This window comes from Hyperoodon ampullatus, assembly GCF_949752795.1.
Source record: "Hyperoodon ampullatus genome assembly, chromosome: 14".
In the NCBI taxonomy this organism is placed as follows: domain Eukaryota; kingdom Metazoa; phylum Chordata; class Mammalia; order Artiodactyla; family Ziphiidae; genus Hyperoodon; species Hyperoodon ampullatus.
In genome coordinates this window covers 3,991,307-4,012,826 of record NC_136927.1, presented here as the reverse complement: position 1 = coordinate 4,012,826, position 21,520 = coordinate 3,991,307, and the positions used below count along the sequence as shown (strand labels likewise).

Below are 21,520 nucleotides of genomic sequence, written 5' to 3'. Positions count from 1 at the left end.
ACGAACAAGGAAGGAAAAAAAGACCTACAAACACAACCCCCAAACAATTAGCAAAATGGCAATAAAAACATACATATCAATAATTACCTTAAATGTAAATAAATAGATGGAATGATCCAATCAAAAGACACAGAGTGGCGGAATTGATAAAAAAAAAAGACCTGCATATGTGTTGACTATGAGAGACTCACTTCAGATTTAGAGACACATAACAGACTGAAACTGAGGGGATGGAAAAAGATATTCCATGCAAATGGAAATCAAAACTAAGCTGGAGTAGCAATACTTTTCAGACAAAGTAGACTTCAGGATTTTTTTTTTTTTTTTTTTTTTTTGGCCATGCCATGCAGCTTGTGGGATCTTAGTTCCTTCCCTGATGAGGGATCAAACCCAGGCCTCCTGCAGTGAAAGCGTGGAGTCCTAACCACTGGACCGCCAGGGAATTCCCCAAAATAGAGTTTAAATAAAGACTGTTGTTACAGGAGACAAAGAAGGTCACTACAAAGAAGGATCAAGGGATCAATCCAAGAAGAAAATATAACAATTGTAAATATATATGCAAACAACACAGGAGTACCTAAAAATACGTAAGGAAAACATTAACAGACATAAGGAAAGAAATTGACAGTAACAATAATAGTAAGGGACTTTAACACCCCACTTACATCAGTGGACAGATCATCTATTGACAGAAAATCAGTAAGGAAACAATGGCCTTAAATGACACATTAAACCAGATGGACTTAACTGATATACATAGAACATTCCAGCTGAAAGCAGCAGAATACAAATTCAAGTGCACACAGAACATTCTCCAGGATAGATCACATGCTGGGCCACAAAACAAGCTTCAGTAAACTTAAGAAAATTAAAATTATATCAAGCAGCTTTTCCAACCACAATGCTATGAAACTAGAAATCAACTATAAAGAAAAAACTGCAAAAAACACAAACGTGGAGGCTAAACAGTATGTTACTGAACAACCAATGGATCACTGAAGAAATCAAAGAGGGAATAAAGAAATACCTAGAGACAAGTGGAAACGAAAAAAAATGATGCTCCAAAATCTATGGGACAGAGCCAAGGCAGTTCTAAGAGGGAAGTTTATAGTGATACAAGCTTACCTCAGGAAACAAGAGAAATCTCAGACAATCTAACCTTACACCTGAAGGAACTACAAAAAGAAGAACAAACAAAACCCCAAGTTAGTAGAAGGAAAGATGTCGTAAAGATCAGAAGAGAAATAAATAGAGACAAAAAAAAAGAAAGAAAAGAAAAAGATCTAAAAGCTGAAACTAAAAGTTGGTTCTTAGAAAAGACAAACAAATTTGATAAACCTTTAGCCAGACTTACCAAGAAAAAAAAAGCGGGGGGGGGAACAGGCCCAAATCAATAAAATCAGAAATGAAAAAGAAGTACAACTGACACCACAGAAACACAGAAGATCTTAAGAGACTACAAGCAACTCTATGCCAATAAAATGGACAACCTAGAAGAAACAGACAAATTCTTAGAAATATACAATCCCCCAAGACTGAACCAGGAAGAAATAGAAAATATGAACAGACCAATTACCAGTAATGAAACTGAATCAGTAATTTAGAAACTCCCAACAAACAAAAGTCCAGGACCAGATGGCTTCACTGGTGAATACTATCAGACATTTAGAAGAGTTAACACCTATCCTCCTCCAACTATTCCAAAAAATTGCAGAGGAGGGAACACTTCCAAGTACATTCTATGAGGCAAGCATCACCCTGATACCAAAACCAGACAAAGATATCTCAAAAAACAAAATTACAGGCCAATATCACTGATGACACAGATGCAAAAATCCTTAAAAATATTAGCAAACCAAATCCAACAATACATTAAAAGGATCATACACCATGATCAAGTGGGACATCCCAGGAATGTAAGGATTTTTTTCAATATCTGCAAATCAATGTGATACACCAAATTACAAACTGAAGAATAAAAACCAAATGATCATCTCAATAAATGCAGAAAAAGCTTTTGACAAAATTCCACATCCACTGTGATAAAAAAAACTCTCCATAAAGTGGGCATAGAAGGAACATACCTCAACATAATAAAGGCCATATATGACAAACCCACAGCTAAAATCATTCTCAATGGTGAAAAACTGAAAGCATTCCCTCTAAGATTAGGGACAAGAATGCCCACTCTCGCAACTTTTATTCAACATAGTATTGGAAGTCCTAGGCACAGCAATTAGGCAATAAAAAGAAAAAGGAATCCAAACTGGAAAAGAAGAAGTAAAACGATCACTGTTTGCAAATAACATGATACTATATATAGAAAATCCTAAAGATACCACCAGAAAACTACTAGACCTCATCAGTGAATTTGGTAAAATTGGACGATACAAAATTAATATACAAAAATTAGCTGCATCTGTAATCACTAACAATGAACTATCAGAAAGAGAAATCAAGGAACAATCCTATTTACCATCACATCAAAAATAATAAAATACCTAGGGGAAAAAACCTGTACTCTGAAAACTGTAAGGCATTAATGAAAGAAACTGAAGATGACACAAACAGATGGAAATATACACTGTCTTCTTGGACTGGAAGAATTGATATTGTTAAAATGCCCATACTACCCAAGGTAATCTACAGATTCAGTGCAATCCCAATCAAAATACCAATGGCATTTTTCACAGAAATAGAACAAATAATTTTAAAATTTGTATGGAAACACAAAATAGACAAAACAGTCTCAAAAAAGAAGAACAGAGCTGAAGGAATCATGCTCCCTGACTTCAGACTGTACTACAAAGCTACAATAATCAAAACACTAAGGTACTGACACAAAAACATACAAATAGATCAATAGAACAGAATAGAGAGCCCACAAATAAACCTGTGCACGTATGGCCAATTAATCTATAACAAAGTAGGCAAGAATATACAGTGGAGAAGATAGTCTCTTCGACAAGTGGTGCTAGGAAAACTGGACAGCTACATACAAAGAATGAAATTGGAACACTCTCTAACACCATATACAAAAATAAACTCAAAATGGATTAAAGACCTAAATGTTAAGACCGGAAACCATAAAAATCCTAGAAGAAACCATAAAAATCCTAGAAGAAAACATAGGCAGAACACTCTTTGACATAAATCGTAGCAGTATTTTTTTGGATCTGTTTCCTAAAGCAAAGAAAATAAAAGTAAAAACAAACAAATGGGACCTAAATTAAACTTAAAAGCTTTTTGCACAGCAAAGGAAATCATCAACAAAACGAAAAGACATCCTACTGAATGGGAGAAAATATTTGCTAACGATATGACCAATGAGGGGTTAATATCCAGAATATCAATATATAGCTCATACAACTCAACATTAAAAAAAAACCTGATTAAAAAACGGACAGAAGACCTGAATAGACATTTTTCCAAAGAAGACATACAGATAGCCAACAGGCACATGAAAAGACGCTCAACATCACCAATCATCAGGGAAATGCACATCGAAACCACAATGAGATATCACCTCGTACCTGTCAGAATGGCTATCATCAAAAAGAACATAAATAATAAATACCGGTGAGGATGTAGAGAAAAGGGAACCCTTGTACACTGTTGGAATGTAAACTGGAGCAGCCACTGTGGAAAACAGTATGGAGGTTTCTCAAAAAACTAAAAATTGAACTACCATATGACCCGGCAATTCCACTCCTGGGTATATATACAAAAAAAACCCCAAAACACTAATTCAAAAAGATACATGCAACCCACCGTTCACTGCAGCATTATTTACAACTTCCAAGATGTGGAAGCAATCTACGTGTCCAACAACAGATGAATGGATAAAGAAGGTGTGGAACATATATACAATGGATACTACTCAGCCATAAAAAAGAACAAAATGTTGCCATATGCAACAACATGGATGGACTTGGAGGGCATTATGCTAAGTAAAACAAGTCAGACAGAGAAAGACAAATACTGTGATATCACCTATATGTGGGATCTAAAAAATACAACAAACTAGTGAATATAACGTAAAAAAAACCAGACTCACAGATAGAGAGAACAAACTAGTGGTGACCAGTGGGGAGAGGAAAAGGAGGAAGGGAAAGATAGGGGTAGGGGAGTGAGAGGTACAAGCTATTAGGTGTAAAGTTAGCTACAAGGATATATTGTACAACATGGGGAATATAGCCAATATTTTATAATTATAAATGAAGTTCAATCCTGAAAAACTGTGAATCACTATACTATACACCTGTAACTCATAGAATACTGTACATCAGTCACACTTCAAAAAAAGAGAGTGGAGGAGGCTACAACGGGGATTGCTGTTAAGCAGAGCAAGGCAGTAACAGAACAAAAACACACGGAGAGGAGCCCTCCCAGCTGCACCCACGCTGGAAGAAATGACAGCAGTGCTGCCGGTCTGAGTGGCCCTGAGCCAGCGTGCAATGGAGGGGTGGCAGCCCTCCCGGGACTGAGGAGGCGGGGCCAAGGTCCCGGCGTTGCCACCCACCCCCTACCCAGGGCAGCGCAGGCCGGCCCCCACGGGCACCTGCCCAGCAACCCAGCGCACTGGGCGTGGATGGGACACGGACGGCCATCCGGCTTTGCTAGTTGAGGGCAGCGTGTGGAAGGAACGGTGAAGCCATGACGAAGGCAGTCAGCTCAGCGTGTGGCTGGGGAAGGGCTCGGACGGTCCCCCCGTTTCAGAGAAACTGAGTCACGAGGTAGTGCGTGCCCCACCCCCACATACCCAGTCTCGGAAGGAGCGGCGCGCTGGCGCCACCAAGCGGCCCCTGTGGCGGCGCCCCGCGTGGTCTTGACCCACGTGGCTGCAGGGGGCGGTGCCTGTCCAGAGGTGGGTGGGTCCCCAAGGTGGCGGGCCTGCCTGGAGCACAGGCCACCCTCAGGCAGCCGGCCGCCTCCTCCCCAACCCTCCTCCATGGAACCCACGTCGAAGAGTGGAGCAACCCCCCGTCTTGGGGAAACTGAAACACAGGATAGTGGAGGAATTTGTCCAAACCACACACATCAGCAACAGAGCCGGGACGGGACCCCAGAACGCTCAGCCTCCGGTCCTGGCTCTGATCCCTCAGGGCAGGGGGCAAGCTATCTCCCCTCCTTTTCTCCCCCCTTCAAGCGGGCACGATGCAGCCACTGTCTCTGACTGTTCTGAGGGCCTTTAAACCCCAAATGCTTCCTCTCCCCACCCTGACTGTCCGCCCCTCCACACGAATCTGTCCTGGGCCTACCAGGTGTCTGGAGGGAAGCCTGGGTTCCCAGTCGTGGGCCGTGTCCCGCCAGTACCCCTCCTCCCACCCCAGGGGCTGAGACGGCGGCACAGACGCTACTTGGAGGCGGCGGTGGGGCAGTCGCTCTGCCTTCATCTTTAATGGCCAGTGCGGTACAGTTAGTGGACAGACGGGTGGACACCGGACGTAGAGGGGCAGGGTGGTCACAGCGGTGCCGTGGGTACCTGTCCTCCCCGTGGAGAAGCCCGTCTTTGGCAGGATGATCTGGGAACGCCCCCAGCTCGGGGCACCAAGCCAGCCCGGACCTCTGGGGAGACCCCACCCCTTCCTACTTGCCAGGGACTCCGGCATGTCTGTCACTCCTTGGGCCTCCCTGGACAGGGCTCAAGGCCTAGGCCACAGGTTGACTTTAGCCAGGGTGTGGGCCCTGCTTTGCGGCCCCCAAACTGTCCCCCTCCTGTATCACAGGTGGAGGATCCGGAGAAGTCATCGGGGGTCCCCAGGCAGGCACAGACCCCCAGGCCTGTGGCATCAGGTGGGTACCAGGGTGCACGGGGAGTGCTGGCATGGGGTGGGTGCACCCAGGCCAGCACCAAAGCTGGGGTTGCAGAAAGGTCAGCGCAGGCCGTGGTCTGAAACCATTCAGACCCAGAGCTTACAGCTCCTTCACGGCAAACGCGCTTGGCTGGGGAGACCCAGCGTTTACGAATGGGGACGGGGGAGGCCTGGGGCGAGGGGTCCCCAGTGAAGGAGGTGCTGGGGCCGGTGTGGCTGGGGCCGTGGGGCCCTCAAAGCAGAGCCAGGTGAGGGTCACCAGAAGGGGACACCAGCTGGCGGTCTGTCACTGTCCTGGCTGGCGCTGGGACCACCAGACACACGCAGGTGGCAAAGGGCGGCGTGAGACGGAACGCGGAGCACAGTGCTGGTGGGACCCTGTGGCAGCCACACGTCCAGGCCTCCGAGAACTTGGCAGAACCTTGGGGCCGGAGTGAGGGCAGGTGGGCCCAGAGAGGGTGGCGGTCTTGGCGCGGGGAGGAGGCCGGGGCCCCGCAGGCACTGCAGGCAGGGGTGGGGAAGGGCCCCGGCAGCCCTCCCTGGGCAGGGCTGGGGGCCCAGGCCTGGCTCAGAGGCCAGCGGCGAAGGAGGCGTTGGCGGCGGAGCGGTCGGGGCAGCTGCCGCGGGCGTCCCGCGTGAGGCTGTAGGTACCGTAGGCCACGGCCGAGCCCAGCGTCAGCCCCGTCATGTAGGACACGGTCATGGTGTTCCCTGCGGGCGGGCGGGACGGGCCTCAGCGGGCGGGAGGGGCCCCGGGGGGAGGGCGGCCACAGCGAGGGCTGGAGCCAAAGCCCTAGCTTCTCAGCTGTGGAGCAGTGGCCACGGCCGGCTCCCGCCTGGGAGGTGGCCGCCCCAGGACTGTCCCACCCTGACTGGAAGTGCCGGGCGCTCCAGGCCTTGCCTGCTTCTCTGTCTCTCCAGCCTCCTACCTCCAACTGCTTCCTCGTCGTGGACCACTTAAGATGTCTACTGGGCTTCCTGAACCTACTGTGTGCGGAACCCCCCTCCAGTCCCCCTCCCCATCTCACCCGGCGTCAATCCAACCTTCTTGCCCTGAGCAGCAGGCCGCCCCCCTTGGGGGTCCTTCCTGACCTCCCCCCTCCCCCCACCCCCCGTCCTTTTCTCACGCTCCGTCTCCCAGTCCATCGCTGGCCCCGTGGGCCCTGCAGTCAAAATGGATCCAGAATCCAGCACTTTCTTCCAGGCCCCTCCCGCCTGTTCACTACTCCACTGCTGCCCCCTGCCCCAGGGCCTTTGCACATGCTATCCCTGCCACCCTGCACACTCTTCCCTTGCATTGTCACGCGGCCCCTCACGACTTCCTCCAGGTCTCTGCTCGAGTCACCTCCTCAGTGAAGCCTTCTCAGACTGCTCTGCTTCCACCGTGAACCCCTACCGCGACTCCCTCGTCCCATTACTGTTTTACATTCCTCAACCACGCTCATCACCATCCAACACGGTACGTCTTTTTGTTGTCTCTTTGTCACCTCTGGACTGTCAACCCCACAAACACAGGGATCACTGTTTTGCCACCACTGTGTCCCCAGAACCTAGAACAGTGCCTGGTGCATGGCAGTGGCTCACCAAGTAGCTGTGAGATGAAGGAGGGGGTAAGTGGTTGGCGAACGTCCCCAAGCTACGAGCTCCGAGGCTGACTTGACCCTGGGACCCAAAGGTAGCTTCTCGCTGTGTGGTCTTGACTTCTACGGGCCTGGGTTTCCCTGCCTGGCAGTGGACAGTTCTGCAGGCAAGCCGGGCGCGGGCCGAGCAGGGCCTTACCTGCTAGCTCCCGCTGCTTGGGGCTCACTTTGCCCGCCGCCAGGATCATGGGCACGCTGCCGAAGTAGCCGTTGCTGATGCCCATGAGTAGGGAGAGGACGCAGGGCCAGGCCGGGTGGCGGAGGGCGGGCGTGCTGCTGGGGTAGACGCACAGGATGAAGAGCGGGATGAAGACCACGCGGAGACAGGAGCAGGCCAGCAGGTGGGTGCCCCGCCAGTCCACGGGCAGCGCCGCCAGGACCTGTGGGGAGACAGACGTGTGGGCCCCTGCCACTCCCCGAGCCCGCTCCCCAAGCCCACTCCCCTCACGTCTTCCCAGCAGCCTCCAGACACACCCCTATCCCTGGACACTGCCGGCTCAGGCTGTGTCCCCGTCCTTTGCCACCTTTGTCCACGAAACCCCACCAAACCCCTCATATGGCGACACATAGTCCTTGCTGTGTGCCTGGCACCCAGCTAAACACGACACACGTGCCCCTGCTCAGCCCGCACAGCACCCTCGCCGGGTGGGGCTCTCGACGTTATTTGAGAAACGAGGATACAAAGGCCCAGAGGGTCAGGCCCACCTGCATCAACACGTACGAAGTGGCAGCAACTGAACCCACTAACTAAGCTTTGCTCCCTTGGGAAGCACAGACTCGAGTTTCTCAGACCTCCCAGCTGTGTGACCCCAAGCAGATGGCTTTCCCTCTCTGAGCCTTGCGTTCTTCTACAGAAGACCAACGACAGGCCAGCCATTTCTGGTTGCCCGCCTTCGTGTGCCGTGCCCACACCTGTGCTCAACTAGTGAGTGTGGGGCAAGCGCCGCCTCCCCCCTCTCCTCCCAGCTGCGGTCTGGACCATGGCTCGGCTCCCGCCCTCCCCACCAGGAGCCACGTGCATCCTCAGCTTGGGGCCTGCGCCTCCCCGGGGACCCTCCCCGCGGCTCCCGCAGCGACCCTGGCGTCTGCCGCCCCCACCCACGGCATCCTCCCCCAGGGCAGGGAGGGCTGGCGGGGGCGCCCACCTTGCCCACGAAGTCAGAGAGGTTGAACACGGCCATGATGAGAATGGGCAGCCACTCGCCCAGGATGCAGTGGCGGATCTCGGACTCGAGCCCCGGAAACAGGCACAGCGTGATGAAGTAGGTCACGGCAATGGAGAGCATGTCCGCCCAGATGACGCGGGCCACCACGTAGCGGTGCAGCAGCAGGGCTGTGGGCGGCCGGAGGGGTCAGGGGGCCGCACACCTAAGGGGCCCCAGCCCGCCGGTATACCCGCTGCCCTCCGCGCGCAGACGAGACACGGGACGCCGGGGCCCAGCCCGCCCCACCTCGGAAGGAGGGCCAGCTGCGCCTGATTCTCGGCCGAGGCACATCAAAGCGCGTGTAGGCTCCCCCGCCGCCGGTCACCTCGTGGGCTGGGCTGTCCTTCGGGGACCCGCCGTTGGCCAGGTCTGGGCCCTGGTGCTCCTGGAGGGGGTACATGGTGGGACGCGTTTGGGTGAGGGCCCCACCGCAGGCTCCTGCCGGCCGCTTCCTCGCTGCCCCGCAAACACGCCAAGCTCCTCCCACGCCCCGGAGCCTCTGCGCGTGCGCTTCCCTCTGCCCCGCCCCCCCCCCACGCCTTTCGTGCGGGTCATCACACCCCTCCGCACGGCTCAGGTCTCAGCCCAGAGCCACTGGCGGACCCTCCGTGACCACTAACGGGGCTCCGCGCAGTGTCCCCAGTCGAGGGCCCAGCGAGGGTGACTCGCTGGAACAACGTCTTCGAGAACATTTTGGCTCCCCCTGCCCTGCCCTCCTCGTGGCCCGGCTCCCCGGCGTCTCAGCCTCCACACCTGCGCTATGTGGTCCTGCCGCCACCAGAGGGCGCCCCAGCCCCCCAGGACGGCTCTGGGCGGGCCTGCGGGGGAGGCCACAGGTGCGGGCCATCACACCGGGGGTGGGGTTGGGTGGGGAGGTTAAGGCCGCAGGTGTGGGCTGTCACAGCCAGGGGGCCTCAGGCCTCAGGTGTGTGGTGCCACGAAGGGATGAAACCTTGGTCCACAGAACGAAGGAGGACCCGTGGGTAGGAGCCTCGGGCCACAGGAAGAGCTGGAGCCTGAGACAACAGCGACAGCGGGGCGCGGCTGGAGGAGCTCGACTGGGACGGGGCGGCGGCCGTGCCGGGCCTCCCGGCTCCCTCCGCCGACCTCGCGACTTACAAAGTGCACGTCCTCGGCGGCCACGTCGTGGTGCACACGGTAGCCGGCCCTGCGGCCGGGGCGGGGCCGCGCCGTGTGGTAGAGCACGAAGCGGCTGCCCCGCACCAGCAGGTGCAGCAGGAAGCAGAGCAGCTCCAGGCCCGCGGAGACCAGGAAGAAGATGAGCGTGCCGGCCCGCTCGTCGGGCAGCAGCAGCTTCGTGAGGATGCGGCTCAGGGAGACCATCACGCCCGCCGTGCCTGCGGGGGCGGGGGGGAGCCGTGACGCGAGCGACCCCGCCCACTCGACCCCGCCCAGCCACCCAGCAGCCCTGGGACACGGACACGCTGTGGCTGCCCACAGGATGCGCCCGCACAGACCGCCCTTCTCTGGCCCTTGCGCCGGCTCACACACACCCCACCCACTGATCACGTGCCTGCTGTGTGCCCAGCACCGTCCGCCCTGAGGACACAGTGGGGACGATGCATGCAGGCCCTTTCTTCTGGGGCTCGTTGGGGAGAGGCCCCAAACAGGTCGCAGAAAAACACCAACGATTGTGCAGGATTTGGGGGGACAGGCAGAGATGAGGGGGCGAGCATCCATTGGCAGGGGGCGCGCATGAGCTCTACGTGTTTGTGTTTGCGGAGCTGAAAGGAAGTGGTGGGCTTGGAACCAGGCGGGTGGGGTCCTAAGGTCACAGGGGAAGGTGGTGGGGGTCACGGCAAGCGGGGCACCTTCCTGGAACCAAACTCCACAGACGCGAGGCTTGGAGCCCTGGGGGCACCTGGTGCGCCTCACCGTATGTAGGGGGTACAGAGTACCCCAAAGGGGAGAAATGGGGCCCAGAGTCCACCTGAGTCCTGCCCCACAGCACAGCTGAGCCTGGCCCATCCAGGCCCGGAAGGAAGACTGAGGACCTCTGGACGAGGTGCTCCGAAGGGCTTGCGGCTGGGCTGAGGGTGGGGCGGCCCCTGTGCTGGAGGGCAGCAAGACAAGAGCGGGAGTCGGCTGCTCGGACCGGGGCTGGGGCGCAGGGATCACCCCGGAGGGCAGGTCCACACGACTTGCAGGGACTTGGAGCACTGGGTGTCGGGTAGGTCTCAGGTTTGAGCGAGGGGTACCCTTCCCTGAGCAGGGGCTGGCGGGAGGACGTGTTGGGCTTGGGAAAGGGAGTCTGAGTTGCCAAGTGGGGGTGGGGCTCTGAGGAGAGCTTGGTGCTGAGGGCCGGCACTTGACATCGCGGGTGTAGATGAGCTGCCCAGCACACACATGCACACACGAAACGCACGCCTTGCACAGACGCCGCGAGACGCTCAAGACCTATGCTCAGAGTGTGGCACGTGCTCCTCACATCACAAAGGACTCTGCGCCCAAAGAGACCACGCCTATCACAGCCTCATCCCTCCTGTCTGGGAGTCCGGCCCCCCACCAGCCAGGCGATCGCCAGCCCCGCACACCCAGGGCTCCTGAGCCCCGCCTCGGTCCCAGGAAGAGGGTCCCGGAGCCTAGGCAGCCCAGCGCCCCGCTCCTGGGGTCTGCAGATACTCACTCTCCCCCGTCATCACCCCCTGCGTGTACCTCTTGGGCAGCATCCCCGTGTACCCGTAGAAGCTGGATTGCTGCACTTGAGAGAGAGAGAGAGAAGTAACCATGAGACACCACTTATCACCTGTTTGCTTGGAACAGAATTCAGAAGTTTGAGAACACTGTTGGCAAGGGTCGCTGGGAAAAGACATTAACACCACTGGGGGCAGAGGGGCCTTGTCCAATCCCCTCGCGGGGTGTGGTGGAAACAGCACCACCCCCTGCATAGCACAGTCCCGCCTTCGACGTCCCCGCCCCGGGGCTGGCCAGGCTCCCCAACCTCCTCTGGTCATTGACACCCAAGCAGAAATGACACGCGTCACTCCTGGACCAGGTAGGAAAAGCCCACATGGTCTTCTGGTCTGTCTTTCCCCAGGGGCGGCCACAGAAGAGGCCACGTGTTATAGACGGGGAGCCACCGTCGGTGCGAGTGAGTGTGGAAATAACCCCACCGACATGCTGGACGTGCAGCAAGGGCCAGAAATAAGGCCGGTTCTGAGAAGCCGCCGAGATCTCTGGGCTCGTTTGTTACCACAGCATAACGTCGCATCCTGACCAACGAGACAGTAGTGCAGCAGTCTCTGGGGAGAATGAAAACGTACTGGCTCAAGCCCTGCGGTCTAGTGACTCCACGCCTGGAAGTAAACCCTGGAGCAGGGCTGACACACTAGCATCTCCTTCCTGGTGGTCACCAGCCTTTGTTTTAGGACAGAGCAGACGTTGAGTACAAAGCCTGGATTGAGAATATTATTTCACAAAGCCTTGATTTCATCTATAAACACACGCACACGTGTGTGCTGGGTCATAATGTGAAATGTATCTCCTTCTGGAAGTCACGATCAACAGAACCATTGGCCTGGACCTTTGCAAACATCATGGCCACAAAAGACAGAGAAAGGCTGAGGACCATTCGGATTAAAGGAGACTAAAGATGTGACCAGTGATGCAACGTGTGATCCCGGGCTGGGTCCTGGGTCAGAAAAACCAAACGCTGTACAGGACATTACCGCGACAAACAGTGAAATGATTATGGATTGTAGATCCGATACTAGTATTGTATCAATGTTAAATGTCCCGATTTTGGCAATTGTAAATGTGGTTCTAGAAGAGATGTCTTAGGTTTAGCTGTTAAACACCCTGAACTGTTACCATTTAGGCAAAGAAGCAGGATGATGTCTGCAAGTAATTCCCAAACGGTTTAAGGACAAAACATACATTTTCTATTTATATGTATTTAGGGGAAATTTCATATATATATGTATACTTTAGAAAGTGGAGGGGGACTTCCCTGGTGGTCCAGTGGTTAAGACTCCACGCTCCCAGTGCAGGGGGCCTGGCTTCGATCCCTGTTCAGGGAACTGGATCCCACACGCCGCAACTAAAGATCCCACACTCGGCAACGAAGATCCTGCCTGCCGCAACTAAGACCCAGTGCAGCCAAATAAATAAATACATATTTGGGGGGGGGAACAGAGAAAGCCAGCGAAGGAAAGAAAGCACATGTGACAAGATGTTAACAATTGGTGACTCTAGGTGGAAGGTATATGGGAACTCATTATGTTATTCTTAAATTTCCATAGGTTTGAAACAGCTTCAAAATAAAAAGTTAAAAAAAAAAATTTTGAAAGCTACCGCCCAAGAGAACCACAGCGACACGGTGACATGGGCAGGAGAGGTTGTGAAGCCCAGTTTATACCTGAGAAAACCAGGCAACTGCCTCGATGTCCACATGGCATGTGGGCATGTGGACACGTGTGTGCTCTGTATGTGTGACCAGCGCACGCAGCCCTTTGGGTGTGCAGTGTGTGTGCGTGTGTGAAAGTAGACGTGCACGTGTGAAGGTAGACTCGCCCATGTGCACATGGACACGTACCGGCCCTGAGCCTGGCTCACCCTGTATTAACATGCCCCCAGCACACGAACAGGGCCGGTGGGACGGCCCGCAGTGGGCACCCAGGGGCTCAGCCCACCCCAGCCCCTGGCCCTACCTGTGCAGCCGAAGGCCACAGTGCCCACCGCAGCCAGGTTGATGGCATAAGCCTGGTCACGAGAGAAGAGCTGCAGCCACACGTCGCAGATGCTGATGAAGAGGAGGGGGCCCAAGGCTAAGAGGTAGCCTGTGTGGGGAGAGGTCAGAGAGGTGGCAATCGACGGGGGCTGGGGGAGCCCCCCCACCCCCCAACATAGAGCCAGGTCTGAGGTGCCCTCTCTCTGCCTTTCCCCTTAATACTGGGAGGGCGGGGACATCTTAGAGTTCTAGGAGGGGCACCCAGAAGGCTTCCTGGAGGAGGCGCCTCTTGAGCTGGGTTTTGAAGCTGAATGTTACCACGGAGACAAATGGGAGAGGAAGAGCAGGGAAGAGCAAGGGCCCCGGGACACGTGTGGGGTGCACAGCAGCCTCGCCAGGCACAGGCATCATGCCAGCATGTGTTACACGCACGTGGGCCTGACACCGTTTTCATAGTTGAACCCCATAACGTTCCTAGGAGGTGCGCCCATCTTACAGACAAGGAGGGTGGGGCGCACGCAGGGAATGGAGGGGCATGTGACGGCCAGGTGTGAGGGCTGGGAGCCAGGGGGCAGCGGGCAGCGTACCCGCCGTGATCCTCGTGTGCAGGCTCAGTCTCTCCACCAGCGCGTTGTTCAGGAGCACAGCCACCAGCGCCACCAGGATGTAGGTGAGGCTCATGTCAAACACAATGGAGGTCCCTGGGGGGGGGAGGGTACCAGGGGGTCAGGGGAGCCCCACCCGCTGCCCCTGCCCCCACCAGGCACTGCTTCCTCCCTCTGCCCCAATGGGGCTGACAGCCCAGAGAGGGTGAGTGGCTGCCCTTGGGGTCACACAGCAATTCACAGCCGAGCTAGGGTTTGAATAAAATGGGCTCCCCACGTGGGGTCCTGCCCAAGGGGTTTCTGGAGGGTGACAGGCCTCAGCCAAGTGTGCAGGGCAGCATGCAACGGCAGGACGCGGCTGTGCGGGACCCACCTGGGTACTTGTGGTGCAGGTAGTCCACGTCGGTGATGAAGCTATTGTAAGGCAGCAGGAAGCCCACGCCGGCCAGGAGCATCGCAAAGTAGATGGCGTGGTAGCGGTCATCAGGCACCGGCTCCTCTGCTGGCAAACCCAGACGCCAGGTGAGACGGGGACAAGCCCATTCACGGCCACGACCACCACACCGGGGCTGCAGCCCAGCACCGTGGCCACGGTCTACCACGGCACCCCCCATCATGACCACCATAGCCACAGCCACTCTGGCTGCCACCCGAACCACAGACATGGCATCCCACCATTCATCTGTCACTGCCACCAGAAGCACTGCCACCTTAGCCACCATCACCATGGCCACTCTCACCATATCCAAGCCACCAAAGCCATCATGACTGTGGCTACTCTCCATCACTATGGCCACAGCTGCCCACGCCACCACCATCATGGCCATTATCAAAAGTCACCAAACACCACGGCCACTGTCACCATCGTACCCACCATCATCATAGCCACAGTCCATCATCACTGTGGCCACTGCCGCTGTATCCACCAGCATCACGGCTGCTGTCACCCTGGCCACCATCCATCCCCATAGCCATGGTTGCCAAAGCCGCTGCATCACAGCTGTTATCATCACCTTACAGCCACTATAACCATGGGCACTGTCACTGTGGCTGCTCTCCACCTTCATGGCCCCAGCTGCCCCAGTCATCACAGTCATGGCTGCTAGACATACACCACCAACACCATGGCCAGTGCAGCCATCACCACAGCCACTGTCCGTTACCAAGAGGCTGCTGCCACCATGACTCTCACCATCATGGCCACTGAAGCAGCTGGCTGGAGAGAACAGTGAAATGGCCTTTTGGAGACTCAGCTCCGGGACCAGCTGGGTGGCCAGACCTGGTGGGGCTGAGGCAGTGTCCTCTGGGAGGCTACCTATGCTCTAAACCAGCGTCCAATATACAGGGCTGATTCTCCTATAGTTGGCGTTCACATATCCAGGAACCACAGGCGGAAGTGGGAGTGGGACCACTCACTATGACCCTTAGAGATCCACCAGCAAAATGTTTGCTTCCCACCCCCATGACTTGAGGCTCCGCTGGTCCAGAGGGCTTCGCTCCAAAGGGAGGAGCGGTTCCACCCCGAGACACAGTGATCCTGCAGAGAACAGGGTTGCTGCTCTGGCTGCAGGGACTGATCCTGACCGTCACTGGGAAATCAGGTTGCTCCCATGTGTGGGAATGAGAGAGTAGGTCTGCAAGACAGGAGGTGCCTCATGGCCTCTCTCAGGACATCCAATCCCTGTGATACAGTCAATGGAAAACGATATCAACCCAAGTCCAGCAGGACTGCTAGTGACCCAGAGCCTTCAAGAATGAAGGTTGGGGGAATTCCCTGGTGGTCCAGTGGTTAGGAGTTGGCACTCTCACTGCTGGGGCCCCAGGTTTGATCCCTGGTTGGGGAACTAAAACCCCATAAGCCACATGGTGTGGCTAAGAAAAAAAAAAAAAAAAGAACGAAGCTTGGGTCACCCACCAGGCAAAGAACCATGACCAGTTAAGATGCTTGTGGTGGGCAAATGGAATATGGGATGGGTGGTGGGAGAAGGTAGTTATAAATACCAGCTACAATCATGTGCCTAGTCACAGACATGAGGACTAATATTGTTATAAGTATTGCTTCCTTTTTTGATATGCATATGTATGTGTATGTATTAATCAAATGCTTTTATTTTATTCACTTTCTCACCCCTGTATCATCTAACGTAAGATGTGTTCATAACAGTTAAGCCTGTATCTCAGTATTGAAGTTCGGGGGAACAAAGGAGAAGTGTGAACATCAACACACAAGGACTTTGCATCCTTTGGGGAAAGGGTTAGTGTGTTTTTGTTCGTATGGGGGTCAGTTATGTCCTGGTAGGTGGGGGGCTGACTGTTAGTGTCTTTATCTGGAGACTAAGTATGGTTTAGGGAGCCGTGTATAGGAGGCAAGCTGGTAAGGGGTGGACTGTAATGGTCAGTTTGTAGGTCAACTTGGAGGCTGAACCACAGTCCTCAGTTGTTCAATCAAACACTGACCAAGGTGCTGCTGTGAAAAGGTTTTTCTTTCACAGAAAAATCACACAAAGCCCCTCCTTAGTTACTTTAAGTTTGATCAAAAGGGTATTTACCCTGGGTGGGCCTGACCTAATCAGGTAAGACCTTGAGGCCTTCCCAGAACTCAGGGACCCCAAACGGCTCGTGCCCCTGGGATTCCAGCCTGCTTGTGATCTTCCGTCCTGACCACCTGCCTGATGGACTTCAGACTGGCTTAGCCAGCCTCCTCTTTAGTCAGCCAATGTCCTGTAATAAATGCATATGGATATCTATACATCTATATCTGTATTGCATCTTTAACTCTCTTTCTAGCTCTGTCTATCTCCTACTGGCTCTGGTAGAACCTTGATTGATGCAGCCACCGTCACCACAGCCATTACAGCTAAAACCACCACTGCCCTGGTCACCATGGCCACCATCCACTTCTGTGGCCATGGCAACGTGGCATCCACTACCTGGCCAGGAGAAGCCTGGGGATGGGCCCCGAGCTGACTCTGTCCATACACACGGGTGCAGGGAGATTATCCCAACCCAACATGGGTCTCAGCCAGCAGAATCTCCACTCCCCATCTGCAAAGAGAGGGGATGGAAGCTGAGAGTAAGTCTCCATGTCGGAGCCTGAAGTGGTCCTAGTATAACCTGTAGCCAGCCCCTAAACGAGCTATCACTTACAGGGGGCCTCCTGAGTGCCGGGAAACTTCTTAAGCCACGTTTTGTGGATCCAGTTGCAAGCACATTAGGGTGGCCCCAGGATCATTCCCCTTTTCCAGATGAAGAAACTGAGGCCCAGAGAACAGTGACTTACCCAAGGCCCCTGAGTGGACAGAGACAGGAGCTGGCATTGAACCCAAATCTGTCCGACTCCAGACCTGCACACTGCCCACTCTGCAAGTCTGATCTCACAGGCAACTGGCCTATTTCCTCCATGTAGGGAACCTGAGGCTCCGAAAGGTTGAGGCACTTGCCCTAGGACACACAGCCAGGTGGAAAACCGGCTATTTGTTTCTTGGGGTTTTTGAGGGGTGGGCCGTGCTGTGAAGCTTGTGGGATCTTAGTCCCCTGACCAGGGATTGAACCTGGACCCTCAGCAGTGAAAGTGCGGAGTCCTAACCACTGGACCGCCAGGGAAGTCCTCAAAACTGGGGTGTTTGAAGCTCACATCAATCCTCTTTTTGGACACTTTCCCATCTCCACTGAAGTGAGGCATGGCTTGCTCTGACCCAAGAATGCAGCCAACACAATATGCGTCAGTCGTAGACAGAAGTTTACATACAGGTCAGTGCATGATTCACCGTGTGCCCTCCCACCTCCTCAATGGTCGTGGAAACACACGTTAAGATGGAGCCTTCCCTGGGCACATGGCATTAGTGAAGGCACTGGGCCGGTGGGCTCGTTTGTTACTGCAGCAGATCTAATCCATCCTGACCGACGCTGCCTCCCGGGTTCAGTGACCCCCCAAGGTTCCCCATCCCAGGAAGGCTCCTGAGGGCTCCCACAGCCATCCCTGCTTTGGGGCAGACGCGTACCCTGGCCGCACCCTCACTCACCAGAGTCCGTGAAAATCGGGATGCCCCTGGCCCTACTGCCCTGGGCCTGGGCTACCCCTGCCACCACCTCCTCCAGCTGGCCGCTGTCGAAGCTGAAGCTCATCACCACGCTCCTGTGCGGCGTGCTCGCCACGCTGGGCTCCTGGAGTTGCTGGCTGCCCACCGAGCCCATGGCAGCCCTGCTGCAGGGAAAGCAGATGACGCAGCCTGGGGAGGCCAGGAGGGGATCCCCGCCCCACTGCCACGCGGCCAAGCCTGCACCCCCGGGGGACCACCTTCTCTATCCATCCCACCCACCTTGAAACAGCACGCAGGAGCACACAAACCTAAGCGGACGAGTGATGTCACGTGAGTTGTGTCTTAAGATGCCCCCTGGCTGCAGCGCAGAGCAAGGCTGGAGGCCTGCGTGAGGGTGGCGGCAGTGGGCACAGCGGAGAGAAAGAGACGGGGGGGAGAAATATTCTGAACACTTTGTGTGCCAGCACCATGCTCGAGTGTCCCACGAACCATCTTCCTCTGGGAGGGGGTTCCGACATTCACTCATTTGATAGCCGATGTTAGAGCGTGAACGTCCCCCCGGCCCACCACCCCGATCTCACAGGCAGTAAGCGGTGGGGCCTGAACCCGGACCCAGGCCTGTGGGACCGTGAGCCACCACGGCCCAGCGTTCTGGGACCGACCACGTGGGGTAGCAGGAAGTCCTCCCTTTGGTTTTCCTCCATTTCTCTTGCCTCAGCTCAAAGCTGTAGCCCTTATCTTTGGAGGAAAGGAAGGAGCTGACTGAAACTCGAGGGAGTAACACCCCATTGTGCAGGTGACCCTGTGGGTGTTGGGGGGTCTAGTTTTTTCCCTGAAACATTGATCAGTTTGTTTTTCTGACAACTTTTATTAATTTATCTGATTGCCAAAAGGATACAAATTCGCTGTAGAGAATTTGAGACAAAGATGGGACACGGAAGCACCAGGTACTGAGCGTAGCACTTCTGCTTCCTGGACCGCCCCGAGCACGTATGGGGGAACCCACGGAAGAAGCCGGGAGACAGAAGCTTCCCGAGGGATCCCACGTGCCCGGCGCTACTCCGAGTCTCTCTGAGGATGGCGCCGGCCACGCCCAGCTCCCCCGCCTCTGCTTGTCCCATCTAACGTCCTTCCTGCCTCAGTTTACCTGCTCCCCAGCCTCCAGACGGGTGTGCTGACCAGTTACGGAGTGCCTCTCCTGGGCTTCCCCCCTCCTCGCTCCCCACAGAGTTTTAGTGGGGGTCTGAGAGCCTGGAACCACCCCTGCTTCCAAGTGGGCCCTGGGGACTGGGTAAGTCCTGGTCTTGCCAGCCGGGGGCGGACCCGGCTTGATGGGCACCCAGGAGCAGCGGAGAGGAGGGTTGCAGGCTTCTCCTTCTGCGGCCTGGGAAGCCAGGCGTGAACCCCTCTGGCCTCGGTGCTCTTCCTGTTGCCCCCAGCCCCGGGCCTCCTGCCACATCTGGAGCTGGGGGGCGGAACAAGACACAGGACAGAGCTTGGCCTGGGTTTGAATGACTGTGGCCTTAGGCAGGATCCTGCACTGGAGGCTCGGACACCCTCGGTCCCCAGCCACCCGGCGTCCTGCGTGGGGCCGCGGAAGGGGCCAGCGGCAGAGCGGCGGTCTACAACAACGGACACTCCTCCCTCCAGCCCTGGAGGATGTGCACCCCCGACCCCCTGGCCCGTGTTCCCCACAGAGACGCGGCGGTGCCCCAACCCTGCCGGGCCTCCCCGCTGAGGTCTCCGCCCCGCCCAGAGGCCACGCCCCCCGGGAAGGCGGACGTGCTCCGCAACAAGTCAGGAGGCCACCAAACTGCTCCCTCCCGCTCAGCGGGTGAGGCGGGTAGCTGCCACCCACACGGCCCCCCTCAGCCACTGTCCCCACGTGCTCCTCCAGTCCACCTCCCGGGAGGTGCTCTGGCTCCCCCTGCGGCGGCCCCATGACCTCTGATACCACCTTCCATGGTGGCAGGGCAGGGGGTGCCCCGAGGCTGCCCCCACCTCTCCTGGGCTGCAGGCCTCAACCCGCCCCTCCAGAACACCCCCTCCAACTCCACACCCGCAGCCCAGAGCCCCAGCTCTTCCCCATCCGCTCCTCTTCCTCCCGGGTCCCCCTTTAATGAAAATTTACGGACAGACAGGTCAGGGATTTTCTCCTGACCCCAGCAGTCCTGAAGGCCCTGCTCATGCCCCCACTTTGCAGAAAGAGAAACTGAGGCACAGAGAGCCAGGTCCAGGGGTCCAGCTTCTATTGGGAGCCCCGCCAGGCCGACCACCTTTGGCTCCCCCCATTTCAGAGGCAACTGAGTGGACAAGGGTTCTAACTGTGCCCCCAGGGCATTGTGAAGACGCTGGGTGTCTGAACCCCAAGGCCAGGATGATCCCTCTCAGGGGCTGCGGCGCTCCAGCCGGAGGGCACAAGGGAGCCTGAATTCCATCTGGAAAGCCAGCCTGTTAGCTCTCCTCGAGCCTCAGGCTCCTCATGAGCCCCAAGCCCTGGACGCCCTTGGACGGCCCTGGCCCCCTGTGCCTGGGCCAGCTTATGAGCTCTGCTGCTCTTTCCCCAGCCAAGCTTTCTGAACTGGCCCAACTCCTCCCTGTTGGTTCTGCCCACAGGAGAGTGGGTTTCAAGACCCTTGGGCCACCCGCTTCCTGGAGCCTGGGGAGGATGCATGAATGCACTGGCCACAGGAGCTGGCTGGCTCCTAGGGTGCCCAGCCCCAGGCCCTGGCCCCTGGCCTTGGTGCTGCAGTTCCCCCACCCCCCAGGTTCTTTCTGCGAGACCAGCCCCATCGGCAACAAACTTGGTTCCCAGGCCTGCGCTCCCAGGCGAAGGGCGGACTCCAGGACCACCCGGAGGTGACCGCTGGGCGCAGGCCACACCTCTTCCAGCCCTTTCCCAAGAGCTGGGAGGGGACCGGCATGGGGAAGGGGTGAGGGGGTAGGCGGAGGTTCCAGGAGGGAACTCCGGATGGAAGGACACTTAGGGTGTGCCCGGGGACGGGGAGGCGCCTGGCCCTGAGCAGGGCCTGGAGCCGCCGGTCACTCTCCCCCTTCCCGGGTCTGGGTCTGCGCTCGCAGATGGGCTGCTGGGGGGCTGGTCCGGTCCAGATGCTGGATAGGGTGGGGGTGGGAGCCCGTTCATTCCGGGATGGGGGTGGGAGGGTGGGGGACTCGGGGTCCCCGAGGTCACGTGCCCCCATCCCTGGACTCGGCGGCCGGAGCCGGCGAGGAGCCGGGCCACGCGCGCCTCAGACAAAGGCTCCGACAGGTCCCCGCGTCCCATCCGGTCCGGCCCCCCGCCCGCCTTCCCCGCGGTGACCGCTTACCTCGGCCCGGTCGGGTCCTGGGGTCCTCCACGCTCCCAGCCCTGCCCGCGCCCAACGCCCTCGCGCCGGGACCCCTGGGCGCCCGCGCCCCGCCCCGCTGCGCCCCGCTCCCCGCACCCCTCCTCGGGCCGAGCGCGGCCGGCGTCCTCCGCGGGTCCCGGGTCTGCCGGCCTCCGGGTCGGCGACCGCGTCCGG

The 21,520-nt window shown here is 56.3% G+C and overlaps 1 protein-coding gene across 1 annotated transcript; it reads right to left on the bottom strand.

Moving 5' to 3' along the window:
- Positions 1–6,384: 6,384 nt before the first annotated feature.
- On the bottom strand, positions 6,385–18,150 carry SLC29A4 (solute carrier family 29 member 4; the record flags this gene model as incomplete). Its single annotated transcript, XM_079719865.1, has 10 exons — positions 6,385–6,527; positions 7,596–7,836; positions 8,602–8,789; positions 8,908–9,046; positions 9,781–10,019; positions 11,309–11,383; positions 13,332–13,460; positions 13,939–14,052; positions 14,330–14,455; positions 17,979–18,150. 10 exons carry the CDS (start codon positions 18,148–18,150, stop codon positions 6,385–6,387), a joined length of 1,566 nt encoding a protein of 521 aa, XP_079575991.1.
- Positions 18,151–21,520: the final 3,370 nt, after the last annotated feature.